At 44.3% G+C, this 19,042-nt stretch overlaps 1 protein-coding gene across 1 annotated transcript in view; it reads right to left on the reverse strand.

The window, feature by feature from the left end:
- Positions 1–1,011: 1,011 nt before the first annotated feature.
- Positions 1,012–19,042, reverse strand: part of pld3 (phospholipase D family member 3) — a 41,208-nt gene continuing 23,177 nt past the window's right edge. Inside the window, exons 9-12 of the mRNA XM_079674290.1 lie at positions 6,912–7,051; positions 2,702–2,867; positions 2,453–2,552; positions 1,012–1,999 (exon numbers count right to left, since the gene is read on the reverse strand). Coding sequence (XP_079530416.1) covers positions 1,812–1,999; positions 2,453–2,552; positions 2,702–2,867; positions 6,912–7,051 — 594 coding nt within the window. The 3' untranslated portion in view covers positions 1,012–1,811. The remainder of the gene's footprint in view (positions 2,000–2,452; positions 2,553–2,701; positions 2,868–6,911; positions 7,052–19,042) is intronic.

Consider the following 19,042-nt stretch of genomic DNA (forward strand, 5'->3'; position numbering starts at 1 on the left):
AACAAACAATGAAGAAATAGTTTTATCTGGGCTGCTTCGCTGTCAGCTGCTCTCCCCGGGATCCGAAAGTGGCGTATAGCCTGTACTTCAACATCAACGAAAGTGCTCGATAAATGCTGTATTGAACCAATAAACTAACACAAACTAACTGTATCACTATAACATGATGATGATGGTGATAAAGAATGCATCTAACGTTCCGCTGTTCATTATAATACAAAAACAGCATTAAACAAACCATCATGCTCTTACTTTGAAATCATGCGGAAATGTCGTCATCAGCGGGCCATCACGTGGTTTCCGAAAATAACCGAGTGACACGTGTAGATTTGAGCGGAGACCGGCGGAAAATATGTCTCAAAATTCCGTGTGTGTAAAAAGACGATCCACAAACAGAAATGTGAGATCCACGAGCAGAGATTTGAGATCCGCAAGCGCATTTTTGTTCGACAAAAATACAAATTGGATTCACAAATGCCTGATCGAAAGCTGTAAATGTTAAAGAGATATTCACAGATCTTTTTTTTTATTTGTGAAAAATATTTAGCGTATTTGCAGATCCGCTTTACACTTGCACATTTATTTGTGAGTTTGCAAATCTTTTAAATGCATTTGTGGATGGTTTTTTACATTTACAAATCACAAATTTACACACAAATGTTTATGTTCACACAAATAATGAGACATATTTATGCCCATAAATATCTCATACCTAACCTTACATGGCTGTAACGTGTATTCTTGTATTGTATAAGGACTTATTTAAGTTCTTGACTTCACATAAGATGAGCTTCAGGAGGAAGAGCATCAAAGATTTTAAAGATATTTTACTTTGCAGGCTAAACGGGCTGATTAAATGCTGCTGTTGTTTCCAACACAAAAGTGCCAGAGACTCTAATCTACCAATTTAGTAAGTTATATAGGATCTTTATTGTAATAGTGTGATGAAGCCAAGATAATGAAATATATGTGTATAGGAGACACCAATACATATAAACAGACTGAAACAAGTTTGATTGAAAGCCATTTATTGAAAGTTATTTCTTTATAAAGATGGCACATAGATAATGACTGCCCCAGAGTATTTTGTTTAATGTGCATGCTGCTTCTTTGAACAGTTGCCATAACAACCACGTCTTCACTAATTGGTAGGTGCAGTCACTCCACACAGTGGAAATGAAATTATAATCCACATTTACTGCCACTGCAAAACTGTATCTATTTTTGAACACTGCTGAAATTATCGCATTTTAAAAAACAGTCATAAAGACTGAGAGCTGAATTTTGAAAACATGCATCTTATTTCCAGTTCATATGCAGATTAATTAAGAAAAACACTTTACTCCCTGAGGTGTGCTAGGATAAAGAAAAAAAGAAAAACCCGCACTGAGGCTGTTGTTGCAGAAAATAAAGGTGTTTTGATTGATTTTGAAAATTATAAAGTCATCAAAGCTTAACACACACATGCAGTTTAAATCCCAGGCCAGTTCTGATAACAACGGCAAAGAGATGCAAAAATATTGTCTAAAATGTAAAAAAGGAGCCCTTGAACAACCCATGGTAGTATAAGACTGCCAATGAGCAGTTTACTGGTTTAAGACGGCACGTTGCTCAAGTCAAGTTTGGCACTGATGCATAAAGCAGCTTTTCTGGAATTGAAATATCTTCCTTTGGACCTCAGCAAACTCCGCTCAGCTGAGAAGAAATGTTCCAGCTGAATAGAGCAAAAGGCATGAACGTGCAACTATAGCACGGCAATATGTGTTGAAGAGTCCCCTGTGATGAAGGATCTGTGATATTGGCTTATGAAACTAACACAAGTTTTTGAGGTTTGAGTGCTGAATGAGGGGGGTGCTGTAGGCGGAGTCCCAGTCCCTCTCAAACACGGCCTGCAGCTGTGATTGGACGGTTGTCTCAGAGGACTCTGATGCTGTTTGGTTGACGACCAATGCTGAGCCGGCTGTGCTCACAAAGTAGTCCCCAGACCAGTTCGACGTACCTGCAGGCAGAAACACACACACGATTCAGGTTCAGCACTTCTCCGTGGCTGATTGGAAGGTGATTTATATTATGGGTGCACAATCAGATTTGATTATTATTATTATTATATCATTTTAATATTATAATACTTATACACCACTGTGTATATTGTAATATACATGTATATTATACATTTTTTGTGGTACATTGTGCACATTTTTACTCAAAGTTCTTATTTCTATATACAATGGTTTATTCTATTTAATTTTATCTTTTATTGCACACTCTTTATACAACATATTTTATAACTTTTATCGCATAATATAACTTTGTATGAATAGTTGTATTACATTTCAATTTGTATACATATTTATCTGTTATTCATTTGATTCTAAATCGAATCAACTGTCACGAAAGAGTCTCCCCAGGATAGATAAAGTATTGTGTTCATGCAGAGTTTGAGCAGCTTCACCTATGTATGCTATCTTGTCCGTCACCATGTACTTGTTGTGGTTCACTCTGGCAAAGGGAATCTCCTTCTGCTGGGGGGTGGCAGGCACCACAAACAGCCTCTGGGTAAGGGAAACAAAATGTCACTACTTTATTGGTTTACTATAAAATATTAATAAAAAAATGTACAACATTCATTCTCAGTAGCACATACAATCTGATCCCTGGAAGGTCTAATTAAAGTAATCAGTAAAGAGGAAGAGCGACTCACCACCTGGATGTCCAGTCTGCTCTTGGGGTCGTACACGGAGGCCAGAGACTTGAGGAAGGGGAACATGATGGGCTGGGTGCTGGCCCAGCAGCTGATCAGCAGGCGCACTCTGACCCGCTTCTCGTAGCTGACGCGCCTTAGCTGGGTGTCGATGTCGGCCCAGTACCTGCAGATTATAACCACATGAGATATTAACAATGCAAATAACTCATGTCCTAAATCAGTTTTAACTTGATCTATTCTCACAAAAAAAGTTTAGAATAACCCTGTGCAGCTTCTTGATACTCCCGTGAGGCACAGTAACACTTCGTACATTTCAGTTGTTTACATACACTCTGAATAGATTATGATGTAGTAAGAGAATTTCAAATTAGGACTTTTGATTACAAATTTCGGCAGGTGTTTACATTTATTAGAGATTAACCATTAAAAGGCCATCATCTTTATTTATATAGCACATTTAAAAACAACAGAGTTGATCAAAGTGCTGTACATCAATTAATATATAAAAACGCAGCATAAATACATTTAGACAAAACCGATAGCACAAAAATCAATCAATCAATGTTTATTTATATAGCCCAATATCACAAATTTTACATTTGTCTCAGTGGTCTTCACAGTTTGTACAGAATATCAGTATGACAATACGACACCCTCTGTCCTTAGAGGGTGAAAAATAAACTAATGTAAAAGTACGACACAATAAAACCATACTTATAGCTGGCACAGACTGCAAACCTTCATACATGATGTAAAAACATTTTAAAACACAACAAAATAGAAAACCCCAATTTAGAAAAACACAGACTGATACGTCTTATACGTGGTCTGCAAAAGCACGGGAGAACAAGTAGGTCTTTAAACGAGATTTAAAAACATACAAAGTGGGAGCAAGTCTGATCGGGGGGGCAAATGGTTCCACAGCCTGGGAGCTGCTAAAGCAAAGGCCCTGCCCCCCCGCTGCTTCAACCTCTGGACCACAAGGAGGAATCTGTCAGCAGACCTCAGTGACCGGGAGGATGTAGGGTGTAGGCGTTCTGCCAGGTAAGGTGGGGCCAAACCAGTAAGGGCTTTGTAGGCAAACAATAACATTTTAAAATCGATTCTAAACTTTATTGGAAGCCAGTGTAAAGATGCCAGTACTGGTGTAACGTGCTCGCGCTTGCGTGTTTTCGTGAGTAGGCCAGCAGCAGCATTTAGAAGTAGCTGTAAATGGGAGATGGAAGCCTGGCTAACTCCAACATAGAGAGCGTTACAGTAGTCAAGTTTAGTTGTGATAAAACAGTGTATGACCCTCTCAAAGTCGTTAAAAGAAAGGAGCATGTGGCGTAGTGGGTTGTCCCTAGGTGTTCGGGTCAGGGGGTCACAGGTTCAAACCCCACTGCAGTCAGCATGTCGTTGTGTCCCTGAGCAAGACACTTCACCCCAAATTGCTCCTGTGGGGATTGTCCACAGTATTGAGTATGTAAGTCGCTTTGGATAAAAGCATGTAACAAGTAACATCTAATGTAATGAAAGGCTTGACCTTTGATAACATTCGCAGCTGAAAAAAACTGGATTTTACAACAGAATTCATCTGTTTATCCAATTTAAAATCCCGTTCAATCTGCACACCAAGACAGTAAAGTAACAGTGGGTTTTATATATGGGACCAGAGATTCAAGCATAAGTGGGGTCATTTGTTTTCAGGGGCAGCAAGATTTGGGAATCATCTGCATAAAAAGGAAATGAGAAGCCATATTTTGTAATGATGGCGCCCAGGGGGAGCAGGTACTGGGAGAATAAAATGGATGGAACCTTGGGGTACCCCATTTGGCAGAGGAGCAGTGGAGGAGCTAAAGTCACCAAGATTCACATTCAAACTTCTTTCAGAGAGTGAAGGATTATTTGAATTATTTGAAGTATTAAAGTAACGTGTTATGGCAGGAAAGTTAAATCTGGTATATTCATTTTAATGTCACCTTATATATATTCATGTGTGTTAAATTTGAAGGGACAAAGTATATTTTTCCTCCCCAATATATTGAGGTGAAGTCTTTGTGTTTAGAGAGGGATGCAAGCAGGGGACATCCTAATTTGGGGATAGCTCCAAAACTCTGGAATGTTTCCCTCATAAAAGAAGAGGGTGCGTTACACATGCTTAGGGCAAATGTGTGTGTTTTCATTGCAGTAAATATATGTGCTGCATGATTACTGTTCAACTATACCTCTGTTTTTATTCTTTCATGTGTGGGTACTAAATGGCTACAAACATTGTGGAGAAATTAGCTTAAACATGTTTTATTACTCTATATGAAATGGAAGCACCTTTTATGACAGGGACGAGAGAGCTGGGGGAGGGGACATTCTTCCTAAGATTTTCAGCATGTCAATTATCAGGGAAATCTACTTGTTTTCAATAGATGTGTGTGATTAATTACTTTGTATTAATAATAACAGTATGTGTAAAGGAAGCTGGAAATATACAATGTGAAACCTTTTATTTGAAGTAAAGATGTGAACAATAGCTCAAATGGCGGGAGGGGCTGTAGGACAAATGAGTGTGTTCTCTATATTAGGCCTGTGTGAAGTTTGACTATTTGAAAAACATCTCTAATACTGCTTAAGAGCATAGGTAATGTGTTCTTCGTTATTATTGATATGAAAGTGATTTACATGTATTACGTATATTTAGCCAACTATAACAACTATATCTTAAAACATACTTTTAACTTGTGTGTGGTAACCTGAGGCGGGAAGATGGACACAGGGACAAAGGGCCATAAAGGGGATGTGTGTGTGCTGGCTGCAAGATGTGAAATAAGATAAGGAAACTTGTTGTTTAGAGAAGGTTCGTACCAGACACCAAAAGGTGTCTGGTCTTCGTCAAACTGAAAGAGACTTTTTGTTTCCGGGTTTCTTCTGCTGTGTCGCACTGATTGGGTGCGACAGACCATGTGTTGGTCTCTCCCAATAAGATGACCTCTGGGGGAAAGCACGCACACACCTCCTCCTGTGTTTTTAGTATGAAAGCCTGTGTTTTCCTTTGGTTCGCGCTCTTGTTTTTGACTGGCCGTTCCTGAGACCTGTCTCACACGTGGTAGAACCTGAGCCCGGAGTACTCTGCAGAGTGCTTCGTGATTCCTTTGTATTTGTATTGTTACCTTGTATCATTAAAACAAGATTATTGTTTCACTTGCATTCTGGTGTTTCTTAATCCCTTCCTTTTTACAAATTTACCCAGCTTATCAAACGACACGCGGAGACGAGGTTGGTTTTAAACATCCTCCAAATCTCCAACAAGAGGTAGGACTGAAAGAAATCTAGAGCAGTACTACTGATTCCCACAGAATGCTTCAGGCGAGAGATAAGAATGCCGTGATCTACAGTGTCGAAGGCAGCTGTAAGGTCTAAAAGTATAAGAACAGCACTGTTACCAGCATCAGTAGCTACAAATAGGTCATTCAAAACTCTTAAAAGGGCACTTTCAGTGCTGTGGAGGGTTTTAAACCCAGACTGGAAAACCTCAAGAATACCATGCACATTTGAAAAAGACTGCAACTGTAATATTACTACTTTTTCTAGAATTTTAGACATAAAAGGAAGTTTTGTATATAGGCCTAACATTTTTCAAAAAAGTTTTTTTTTTTTTTACCAAGGGCTGGACAAAGGCTGCTGTTAATTATATTAAGAACATTCATTCCAATAATGTCCCAGATTTCTTTAAAAAATTGTGCTGGGACAACATCATTTGGAGAACCTAAAGCATGCTGCTTCTTTGAACAGTTGCCTTAACAACCATCTTCTTACTAATTGTAGTCTCTCCACACAGTGGAAATTAAATGAGTTTTTATGCATTTACCGCTACTGCAAAGCTTTCAATCTATTGTATACACTGATGGTTTTAGTATGAAATTAATTTAATTAGATTTAATTCAACAGTAATAATGAGTGAGAGCCTGCATCTTATTAACAGTTCATGCTGAGATGCAAGCAGAAAATAATGATCAAGCTATGTCTTTACTCCCTGTGGTGTGCTACGGAACGGAACTGGAGGACAAACATGTGTGAAACAATCCCATTGTGACTATAGGAGCCAGTTTTAAACATGATTACATCTACGGAGACATCAGACTCAAAACAAAGGTGTTCAGGAGCAGAGTAGCCACAGATGAGGCGCTCAGGGAGGTGACACTGAGTTCAGTGAGGCTCTACTGAACAGCTGTACCTCTTAGGATGAGAGAACTCCATGGTGGGCAGGTAGTTCATGACAGCGATGTAAATGAAGCTCTGGGCGTCCTCCATCACACTGAGGATGGACTGCAGGTCCCCAGTCCTGCCGGTTCCACAGAAAGATGGAGGGGAGCTCTGAGGGAGAGGAAACACATCTGGGTAAATAACTGTTCATTTCTAACAACATTTTAAAACAATACAGGAGCCTGTTAAGATGTTGAGGAGGAGGAGCAGAGGTTAATTAATAATGAATTAACCCCTCCTATCTTGTTTGTTTCTCCTCCCTTGCCTTGGAGTTCCCGGTCAAATTTGACTGGTCTGTTTTAACTGCTCTTACATTGACACAAAAACCATTCATCATCACCATATTTTATTTAACACCCTTTTAAGTTATAAACAATGGCTCAGACTACTGGTTGACATGAATAACTGCAGTGAATATAAAAACAATAGACACACATTAAATACACTTAAAGGCACGGACACACCGAGCCGATTTAGGCCGTCGATTTTCATTTAATTTAATTTCAAACCGGAGAGACGTGATGTATGGAATACATATTTATTGTTACACGTCATATAGATGGAATAATTGCCATGATAATACAACAAGAGAATGAAATGGTGTTTGGCGATTAGTCCCCGGTTTGCAGGATAATCATTCAGGAGGGAAAGAACCGCTCCGATGAAAATCCCCGGGGTCTAGACACTGGTGGTGGTGATAAGTAGGTGGGACCCGTCTGGAGGAGGAAGGTTAGCTTTGTCCTGGAGGAGACGGGAGGCGAGAGGGGTGGAGGAGGGTTGCGTGTGGTCACCTGAAATGACAACTGACAGGAAGGAAGAGCAGGCATTTAAGGAATTTAACGTGTGCAGCAATTGGCTGCTGAGGGGTGACGCCCACGCATTTAATGAGGGGGGCGAGAGCAATAGAGTGACGTGTAAGTGACTCATGGTTAGGTCTTCCTTATTGAACTTGCGCTAAAGCTTTCATTTCAAACCGGAGAGACGTGATGTATGGAATACATATTTATTGTTACACGTCATATAGATGGAATAATTGCCATGATAATACAACAGGAGAATGGAATGGTGTTTGGCGATTAGGCCCCGGTTTGCAGGATAATCATTCGGGAGGGAAAGAACCGCTCCGATGAAAATTCCCAAAACCAGTGAAGTATAGAATACTGAGATGAACTGAGTTTCTTACCTTGTAGGGTGACTGTGGTGATCTGGGGAGGAAATAATAGATTAATATGTGTATGCGGCAGGGGGCCGGAATCACTGCCGGAGCTTACGGGTCATGCTGAGACTCTGACTGCCGAAATCAGTGCCGGTCTTATCTGAAAAAGACCTGAGGGTCGCCTGCCTGGCTAGCAGGGCTTGACTACGCCGCCAAGAAGGTCGAATGTCCTGCCGAAGCAGGGATCTTGTTTATGACGGAAACCGAAGTTTACGGTGGCCCACAGCCACGAGACCGAAGTCTACGGGGACCCGCAGTCCACAAGACCGAAGTCTACGGGGACACACGGTCCCTTCTTCTTCTCTTCTTTCTTTTCTCTTTCTTTTCCTCTCTTCTCTTATGACCTGACGTCGCAGGGTATGCATTTTTACACAGACACATTTGAGCACAGGCCTGGGATTAGATACCTGCGTGCAGAAGAATGTAGCCCGTGACGTGTAGATGCAACGTGAGACGAGACATTATTCCCTGTGGGCAGGAGCCCGCGGACTAGGATAGGGATGAAGTTTGAAATCCGATACCATAATGAAACATGTATGCTTGTAAACGTGTTATGAACCACCACCAGTTATATGCATAGTATAGGGTCTGAGAGATCGTTGGATGGCCAGCACGGCGCTGATGTCCGGGCGAGTGTAGGTTTTGAAGGCGGAGGAGGACCGCCGTCTGGTTGCGAGCTGGCTTCCGGGAGGAGGTTCCGGAACATCATAGTTAGGGTCTGAGAGATCTTGGGAAGCCGGTACGGCGCTGATGTCTGGCCGAGTGTAGGATGTGAAGGCAGGGGAGGACCGCCGTCCAGTTGTTGTAGGGAAGAGGAGGGAGTACCTTGAGTGGCGGCAGGGTTGCTGTACCTATCCTGAATGAAGCCCTGAAATGCTATTAAGACACCACCACCAGTTATATGCATGTTTACCGTAGGTAAACTGAAGAGATCTTGGATTGCCGGCATGAGCCGATGTCCGGGCGAAGAGGGAGAAGTAGACAATGTAATGCAGCTGTTAGCATGAGTACAGGGATGCGTGAATATCGTAGCCTGGCTTACGCAGCCGTGCGAGCATGAACCCCAAAATATAAATGAAGTGCAATATGAGCAGCATGAAAGACATACGCTTAGGTAAATGCTGAAACATGACCCGTGATAAAGGACTAGCTTAATTAGCAGATTGATTACGCTACGGTGAGACATAGATGCTGATATGCTTGATTGGGTGATTAAGACTGTCTTCTATCATCTTACATGGACTTCTGTTCCTCCCTGAAAGAACCCCCCAAACCAGACGGATGGGGCAGCATCCGTGACTGTGTGAAGCTTGAAACTGCAGTACTTACTGAGCATTGTGACGGGTAGTCGTTGCCCGAGCTGCATAACTCCATGCTGTAACGTTGCCTGGAACTCACCTGAACCCTGAACTAAGGCAACAATGCATAAACGAACATCTCGCTCTCTCTTTCTTTCTTTCTCTCTTCTTTTCTTCTTCTCTTCTTTTGCTTTTCTCTTTCTTTCTCCTCCTCTCTTCCTCCTTCTTCCGTTCTTTCTTTTCCTCTCTTTCCTTTTCTCTTTCTTTTCCCTCTTCCTTCCGTTCTTTTCTTCTTTTCTCTCTTTCCTTTTCCTCATTTTCTTACCTCTTTTAGCAGTGAGGCGCGGGGAAAGGAGGCGAGCCTGCTGCGCGCTGAACCTGCTAGCCGCCTATGGCGCACTTAGTGTCCAGTACTGGCTACTGAGCCGGTGTCGGTACCATATGTGTTCGGGCACCACACGTGCTCGGGGTCCGTCTCCCACCAACGACGTCACTGACGGCACGCACGCCGATTTCCCCGTAGGCTAGGCAGTCAAGAATATTCTAATTAGCTTCGGCTTGATGTGGAGATGTGATTTGATGTGTCGTTTGTCCCCCGACTCCTCTCCGAAGTTGAGATATGTAATAAAATACTCAGGGGAGTTTCCTGAATGTTCATGCCCGAAGCCGAGCACTAGGCCCTGGGTAAATTAAGAGGCGGATCGGGGGCACTTTTGTCAACTTTCCCTGGTGCTAGAAACTCAAGTCAGGCATCCTTGGAATCGTCTCAGAGAGTAGATGATCAGTGGGGCCTTGTTTTTACTGAAACATGATGTTACGATGTATATTTACATTGAAAATGCTAACGGCTAGCCGCACAGCTAGCATCGCAGCCACTGCTCCGTTTTGCACGCGTTTTCCACAAACATTTTACATTGTTTTTGTGAGAAATTAAGATCAATGTTTTATGGCATAATTCAGTTTAAACATGCCATCAGTTAAAATGCTGATTTATACTGAAAAAACAGAAGTTTTCGCGCACAATGTCTGATGTCAAGCTTTTATTGTGAAAATACTTCCGGTTAGTTTCCGCTTGTGATTAGAGTTTATTTTGAAAAGCTATTCCGGAAAGGATCTCCGAAATACCAACAGTAGCTTGACTTCAGGCTTTAAGGAAAACACGATTTACAGCCGGTAAAATGTGTTAAATGAAAAGTGATGGAAGAGAATGTGAGGAGGAGAGGCGTGTTTATGTACATGTTGAATGTAATAGGTCGGAATCCTCTGGTTTAAACGCAAAACGGACATTTAAGACGTGGAGGACCGGCCCCCAGCTGCGCCAACTGGCTGACAAGGAGGAGTCAGCAGAGGAGATAATAGGCTTGTTTGAGACGCGTTGCGGCTGGCCTCGAAAGTAGACGAGAATAGCCGATCGCAGCCGGAGGTCTCAAAAAGCTCGCCTGAGGTTGGACAGCTCGGAGTCGGATTCTTCTTCTTCTTCTTCTTCTTCTTCTTCTTCTTCTTCTTCTTCTTCTTCTTCTTCGGTGGTGGATGTGTGTTTGAAGAGGGAAGAGGGAATTTCAACTTTAACTCTTGTGTTTCTGTTTCAATCGTTTCTTTAACTGTATGATCTTTCGTTGGGATTTTTGTACCCTTTGCAAGTACGGTTAATTTGTTAATTTAGTGTTTTTCCGTGCCTCGTGGCGGGAATGGCGTCCTCCGGGGCGCCGCCGGTGTCTCTGAGACACGGAGTGCGGCTGGTGGCTCAGGCCGCAAGCACAGTGGAGCAGGTGCTGCTGGCTGTGGGGGATCAGGTCGGTCATGTAAATATCTCCTATGCTTCCCGCATGAACAAAGCGGTCGTGGTCTTTTTGAAAGACCAGAAATATGTGACGGAACTTATCGAGAGCAGATTAATGCTAAACGAGGAATACATTCAAGTTTCACCGCTGGCGACACCGTCCACGCGGATCACTGTGTCTGGCGTTCCTCTGTTCATCCCGAATGAGGCGCTGGAACGGGAGCTGAAGCGTTTTGGTAAGTTTGCCAGTAGTCTCCGCACTGTTGCTCTGGGGTGTAAGGATGAAAAGTTAAAACATGTCCATTCTCTGCGGAGACAGGTTTTCATGTTTCTGAATTGTCCCACTCAGACACTAGATGTGTCCTTCCGGGTGAGGCACGAAGAGGGTTTTTATATGGTTTATGCGAGCTCAGGGAGCGTAAAGTGTTTTGAGTGCGGGGAGTCGGGTCACAAACGTGTTGCATGTCCACAGAGACGGCACGCCGCTCCGCCGGGTGCGGCTGGGCCCGGGGCCGCCGAGCCGGGGGCCGCTGGGGCAGCTGAGCCGGGGGCCGCTGGGGCGGCCGAGCCGGGGGCGGCCGTGCCCGGGGCAGCCTGGTCCGCGGCAGCGGGACCCGGCGTCGCGGGGGCTGCTGCTGCACCCGCCGGGGCCCCGGTGGCTGCGGAGGAAGTAGGGATGAATATCGTGAGAGATGAAACAGGGACTGTAGAGAGTGTGGTGAGTGTGAGAGGAAAACATGTGGAAACAGGTAAACGGGTGAGAGATGATGTAGCAGGACAGGTGAGGACTGGTGCTGTGGGACAGGTAGAGGCTGTTGGCACACAGAAGGAGCTGCCGTCTGGCTCTGGGCGGAAAAATGAGCTTCAACAGGCTGCAGACAATAATGAGGTGACAGAGATGGACACAGACGGTGAGGGGGATTCTGACTGTGGTTCAGTTGCAGATAGTCTCTCTCAGAACGCAGAGATATATTCTTTGGAAGAGATTAATGTCTTTTTAGACGAGTCTTTTGGCAAGTCAGTGGAAGTGAGAGATTTTTTCCCTGACATTGACAAGTTTCTTCATACAGTGAGAACTCTTCAGAAAGTTGTAGGGTTAGACCTGCTGGATGAAAAGAAACGTTATCGTCTCAGGAGGCATGTAACTGCTGTGAAAAAAGATACGACAGGAAGCAAAAGAGGGAAGAAACTGAAAAGGTCTAAATAATTTCAACATGATCATGCAACACTGGGTGTCTCCTCTCTGCTGTGTGTACCTGTCTGTTCTTTCTCTCTGTCTCCTTCCTCTAATGCAGGCTTTAAGGGTTGCTTCCTTGAACATGAACGGGGGTAGAAGTGCACAGAAAAGAGCTTTAGTGTTAGAAGTCTTTAATCAGAAAAATATTTCTGCAGGAAACGCACAGTGATAGCCTGAATGAGACGGACTGGGGGATGTGGTGGGGGGGTCAGTATGTACTCAGTCATGGCTCAAACCTTAGTGCTGGAGTAGCTGTTTTATTCTCCCCCTCTCTAAATGTAAAGATTTTATCCAGCACTGAGATAGTGGCAGGTAGAGCCTTGATGGTGAAAGTGGAACTGTTAGAGTTCAGTTTCACCTTTATTAATGTGTATGCACCCAATCAGGGCCCTGCACGTGTATCTGTGTTTCAGTTATTAAAAGACAAGCTAGACACTAGTGTACAGGGGGAGTGTGTTATACTGGGGGGGGACTGGAACGTTTGCACTAATGTCACTTTAGACAGAATAGGACGGGAGCCTCATCCTCAGTCGTCCCTTTTACTGTCACAGGTGATAAGAGAGGCTGACTTAGTGGATGTGTGGAGGATGAAGCATCCCTCCGTTAAACAATACACCTGGATGAGAATGCTAGATGGGGGCGTCAGTGCAGCCAGGCTAGACAGATTTTACATGTCTTCTTCTTTTATTACTCGTGCAGTGAACTGTCACATCCAACCTGTTGGTTTTACAGATCATCAGCTAGTTTCTTTGGATTTGGTTTTATCCAACACAGAGAAACCTAAATCGTTCTGGCAGTTTAATGTTAACATTTTACAAGATTTTATTTTCTGTGAGAATTTTAAATTGTTTTGGATCAACTGGAAATCAAAGAAAGAGTCTTTTCCCTCCCTGAGTCAGTGGTGGGAGGTAGGAAAGGCTCAGATTAGAGTGTTCTGTCAACAGTATACAGCCTACTCCACTGCAAACACTAGGAGAGCTATAGAGCAGTTAGAGAGAGAGATCAGAGAGTTAGAGAGTGTATCTGCTCGAAATATAGAACAGTCCCTCCTAAAACAACAACAGCTTAACTGTTTTCTTCAGGAGAAAGCCAAGGGAGCTCTGATTAGAGCCCGTTTTACTTCCATGAGAGACATTGATGCACCAACCATCTTTTTCTTCAACCTGGAGAGGTCTGTGGGCCAGAGGAAGCAGATGGTATGTCTGCGTCTTCCCGATGGACAGGTAACCTCTGAACCTGCTGAGATGAGGAGGCATGCAGTGTCCTTCTACACGGACCTGTTCAAAGCCGAAGGTTGTGACGTGGAAGCCGCTGATGAACTTTTTCAGGGTCTTCCACAGCTGAGTCCAGCCGAAAGTGACACCTTGGGCTCTGACATTACGCTGGAGGAACTGACCTCTGCGGTGACACAGATGGCCTCCGGCAAGGCTCCGGGCATAGACGGTTTACCTGCAGACTTTTTTTAACATTTTTGGAGTATTCTAGGACATGATTTGTTGGATGTATTGATGGAGTCCTTTGGGAAAGGGACTCTTCCAGCTTCCTGTAGGCGTGCAGTGATTTCACTGTTGCCTAAGAAAGGAGATCTAACCCTGCTGAAGAATTGGAGACCTGTGGCTCTCTTATGTACGGACTATAAGATACTGTCAAAGGTTTTAGCTAACAGACTGAAGTGTTTTATCGAACTTCTTGTTGGTACTGATCAAACATATTGCATCCCTGGCAGATCAATTGTGGACAATTTGTTTTTGATGAGAGACACTTTTGATGTTTGCAAACTGTACAATATAAATGTTGGTATTATTTCTATTGACCAAGAGAAGGCCTTTGATCGTGTGGATCACACTTTTCTGGCTGCCACATTGCAGGCTTTTGGTGTTGGGGAGCATTTTTTGTCCTGGGTGAAGTGTTTGTACAGTGATGCATGTTGTGTTGTGAAAGTGGGGGGAGGGCTGAGCAGACCTGTACCAGTTAAAAGGGGGATCAGGCAGGGCTGCCCTATCTCAGGCCTATTATATAGTATTGCCATCGAGCCACTTTTGTGCAGGCTTAGAAACCGGCTGAGGGGCCTGAGTCTGCCAGTGTCAGCTCAGCCCCCCCGGTGGTTGTATCAGCTTATGCTGATGATGTCAGTGTTTTTATCCAGGGTCAGCGAGATATCCAGGAGCTACAGGACAGTTTAGTTTTGTATAGGAAGGCTGCCTCAGCCAAAGTTAACTGGGAGAAGAGTGAGGCAGTTTTGGTAGGTCAGTGGAGTTTAGAAAATAGGCCCAGTCTTCCTGGTAACCTCAGCTGGGGAAACGAGGGTTTAAAGGTCCTGGGAGTTTGGTTGGGGTCTGAGGACATGGTGGCACAGAACTGGGAGGGATTGCTGGGAAAGGTGCGAGCAAAATTTGCTAAATGGAAATGGCTGCTACCCCAGCTGTCCTACAGGGGAAGAGTTCTTGTAGCCAACAATCTGGTTGCCTCATCTTTGTGGCACAGACTCCAGGTGTTAACCCCACCGCCGGACCTCATGAAACAACTGCAGCGGCTCCTCGTGGATTTCTTCTGGTCGGGTCATCACTGGGTGCCAGCATCGGTCCTGTACCTCCCTGTGGCGGAGGGGGGGCAGGGCCTTGTGGACATTACTGCGAGGACTGCTGCTTTTAGACTGCAGGCAGCTCAGCGGCTGCTGTATGGTGCCTCTCCCTGCTGGCTGGCTATGGCCCGGCTGTTGCTCTGGAGGGCAGGGGGCTTTGGTTTTGATAAACACCTGTTTCTGCTGAAGGCCCCTGCGTACAAGATAACTGGACTTGCACCTTTTTACTGCTCAGTCATCAATGCCTGGAAGATTCTGAGTTTTACCAGACCACCCGACCCCCGGCCTGGGATGTGGCTGTTTGAGGAGCCCCTGTTTGACACTGGTTTTCTTTCCGGAACCATTTTCTCTTCAGCCGCCCTAAAAAATGTGTTCATTGAAGCGGGAGTGGTAAAACTTGGCCATTTGACAGGGATCTCCACGGAAAAACTGCCTGAGGTGACGGGCATTCGATCAACTCGAGTTCTGGAGAACCTGGTAGAAGAGGTGTGGCAGTCGCTGTCGCCATCCCACCGGACTTTTGCTCTGGATGCAGATCTGGCCGACCAGTGGAGAAAGGGACATGATTATGTTTTTCCTGCCTTGAGGGTGGGTCCTGCCGTGGGGGAATGGAGAGAGGAGGATGGTCTCCTGCTATCACTGGGGACTCTAACACCTGGAATGTTCAGCTCCTGCAATGGGAAGAAGCTATATCTTAGCTGCGTAAAGGTGCTAAACCTCAGCTCGCTCGCAGGCGTCAGAGAGTCGAGGTGGACAGATGTGTTTGGTTTGGGCTCTTCCCCTCAGGGCAGCTGGCGGATCCTGTATAAGTCTCCCGTTGAAAAACGGATGGCTGACATCCAATGGAGAATTATACACGGTGCAATAGCCACTAACAAATACAGGGCTCATTTTGACCCAGGCACAAGGGGGGGCTGTCCGTTCTGTTTTATGGCAGAAACATTGGAGCATTTAGTGGTGTCCTGTCCCCGGTTGGCTGGTCTTAAAAAAATGTTACAGGAGTGGGTGGAGGGGTTCGGGGAGGTTTTCTCCATACCACTTTTTGTCCATGGCCCCAAATACATCCTGAAAAAGAAGGAAATCCTACTATTGATCAATTTCTTGTTTGCTAATGCAAAATTAGCAATCTGGAAAAGTAGGAAGAACAAACTTGCTGGAGTAGGGTGGACGGATGCAGTGCTCTGTCTGAGGGGGCTGGTGGCAGCGCGTCTGAGGGTGGAGCATGCATACTATACGCTGATCAATCATCTACAGGGGTTTCTGGATGTGTGGGCTGTTGGGCAGGTTCTGTGCTCACTGGGGGAAAATGACTCTCTAATATTGAAGTTTTAAAGGGTAGGTGAATTTTTTTGTTTTTAAGGTGTGTAAAAGATGATGTTTTGAAATGGGTAAAACGTTTTCAAATGACATTTATTTGGTAGACGTGAACATCTGTTTATTTATTTGATTTGTGTAATGTTTTTTGTTTTTTGTTTCGGTGTATAGTTAAAACAAATGGAAATAAAATTTTGTTTTAAAAATCAAATCTTCTTCTTCTTCTTCTTCTTCTTCTTCTTCTACTTCTTCGCCTTCTTCTTCTTCTCTCGGTTTTTTGGCGGATTGCAAACAACTTTAAGGTGCATACCGCCACCTCCGGAGTCGGCTTGACTCGGTTTGCATTCATAAAGAATGCACAAATGTGTTTAATCGTTCATATGTACTAAATAAATACCCGCAGCCCGTGGAGAGGAAATGCGCCACCGCGCCTCGCTCTCAAGGCTGAGTCTTTGTCCCGCGAGATTTCAACGTCTCATGTGAGCGAGCCTCCAGAGCAAGTCGGACAAAATTACTAACCCTCATGCAACGCACGAGCAAGACGTTGATCGAAATTGCGCAGGTCTGCGCAGGTCTCGCTTGTCTCAAACAAGCCTATTGCTGCTGGAAACCAGGGGCTCGTTCTCTTCTCTTCCCTCACGAGGAGCGGATCACAGCTGTTTGTCTGACTGAACAATATTCTGCTTGTGATACGCCAGCGCCCTTTATAATTAAAGTACCCGATTGAACCTCTCAGAGACTCAATTTAGTCTCCTTTTAAAGCTTCTCTCCTGGACGGGAGAATAACGATCACAGTTTACACTTTCGTACGTTTCAGTGTCTTAAATGTAATTTAGGTTAACTTCCTGTTTGAAGTTGTTGCTATGGAAACAACATGACGGAGAAAAAAGTAATATCTTCTACATATAACAACGGACAAAGTAAAGAATGAAGTGTAGGTTATGTTTAAATGTTCGGAATTTGACCGTGTATGATGGTCCTCTTGAGTTGCCGTTGAAGCCAGAAGTGGGTGAAGCTTCGCGAGCAATGAGGGCCCGTTCCGCGTGAAGGCCGGAAGCGCAGCATTTGAGCGGCCCTGGTGCCGGTGATGCCCTCTCGAGAGACTGAAGGCGTGCGTCAATTGTTTGCCTGAAGTAGCCCATTTCCATTAAGCCGGAGGAACTTCCGTGGAGCCCAATATCCTTGTCTTTTCCTCCCGCGTCCGGGTTTGCGGGGTGGCCGGCTGGAACCGCTAGCCAACTAGGGAACGCCGCCTGTAGCTTAATCCGCAAGACTGCGGAGCTGATGAATATATACCTGGAGCTGGGACGAAGCCCTGCTGCTGTTTGCGTGTGGTCTCCTGAAATGACAACTGACAGGAAGGAAGAGCAGGCATTTAAGGAATTTAACGTGTGCAGCAATTGGCTGCTGAGGGGTGACTCCCACATGTTTAATGAGGGGGGCGAGAGCAATAGAGTGACGTGTAAGTGACTCATGGTTAGGTCTTCCTTATTGAACTTGCGCTAAAGCTTTCATTTCAAACCTTTATTTAACCAGATTGGTCCCATTGAGATCATAGATCTATTTTTCAAGGGAGACCTGCAGCATATAGGTTCCACATGAAACATAAAACAATAAAGGACATATATATAATGTCACTTGTTGGACGCTTTTATCCAAAGCAACTTACATACTCAATACTGTGGACAATCCCCACAGGAGCAATTTGGGGTGAAGTGTCTTGCCCAAGGACACAACGACATGCTGACTGCAGTGGGGTTTGAACCTGTGACCCCCTGATCCAAACACCAACGCTCAACCCACTGCACCACACGCCTCGACATCATACATTTTATTTACAGAATACATTTACATAGTTATAGACATTTACAAGTGCCCATAGTATCAACGAGCATTTAATTTAGCCTAGCTTTAAAAACATGCAGAGGAATGAGATTGCTCAGCTTCAATTCTTGCTGAAGATTGTTCCAAGCAAGTGGAGCTGCGCACATAAAAGCTGTCTTACCTAAGACAGTCCTTGCTCTTGGCACATCTAACAATGCTACATCATGCGATCTCAGACAATCACTGCTTGCAACTCTCTGTGTTATCAGAGAGCAGATATAATACGGGAGTTTACCCAACAAAGCTTTATAAATAAACCTGTACCAATGACTGAGCCTATTTACAGTAAGTGATGGCAAACCTGCCTTGGTATACAGTTCGCAGTGATGAGTACGTGCTATACAATTTGTGGCAAATCTCAGTGCGCTGTGATAGGCGGCATCTAACTTGTTCAGGCAATAGGCAGGTGCATTCATATACAACAAATCACCATAGTCCAGCACAGGTAAAAAGGTCACAGTGACTAGCCTTTTCCCTCTGTATGTGTTAAGTAAATAAAGTTGCCTTGCCTTGAATGAAATTCATGCAACTCTTAATATTAGATAATGTGTTTTTAAGTGGCGATGGAAATTATTTGTTGACCCTGCTTTAAAGGATATTTTTGCCTTTACAAATGGTGCGCTTTATCACTGCCTGGGTTTTAGTTGAAGTGCATCCAAATGCTGCTGCGTTTTCGCGTTTGGCTCATTTTCCATCCGAAAAACACGTCGTCTACCTGTCCTGTACCACTTGTTATGACTTCTCTCTCGCGCGTTTTCTGTTAAAACCAGTGGTGTAGTGGGCATTGGATGC

The sequence above is a fragment of the Notothenia rossii genome (assembly GCF_949606895.1).
Source record: "Notothenia rossii genome assembly, chromosome: 4".
NCBI lineage: Eukaryota > Metazoa > Chordata > Actinopteri > Perciformes > Nototheniidae > Notothenia > Notothenia rossii.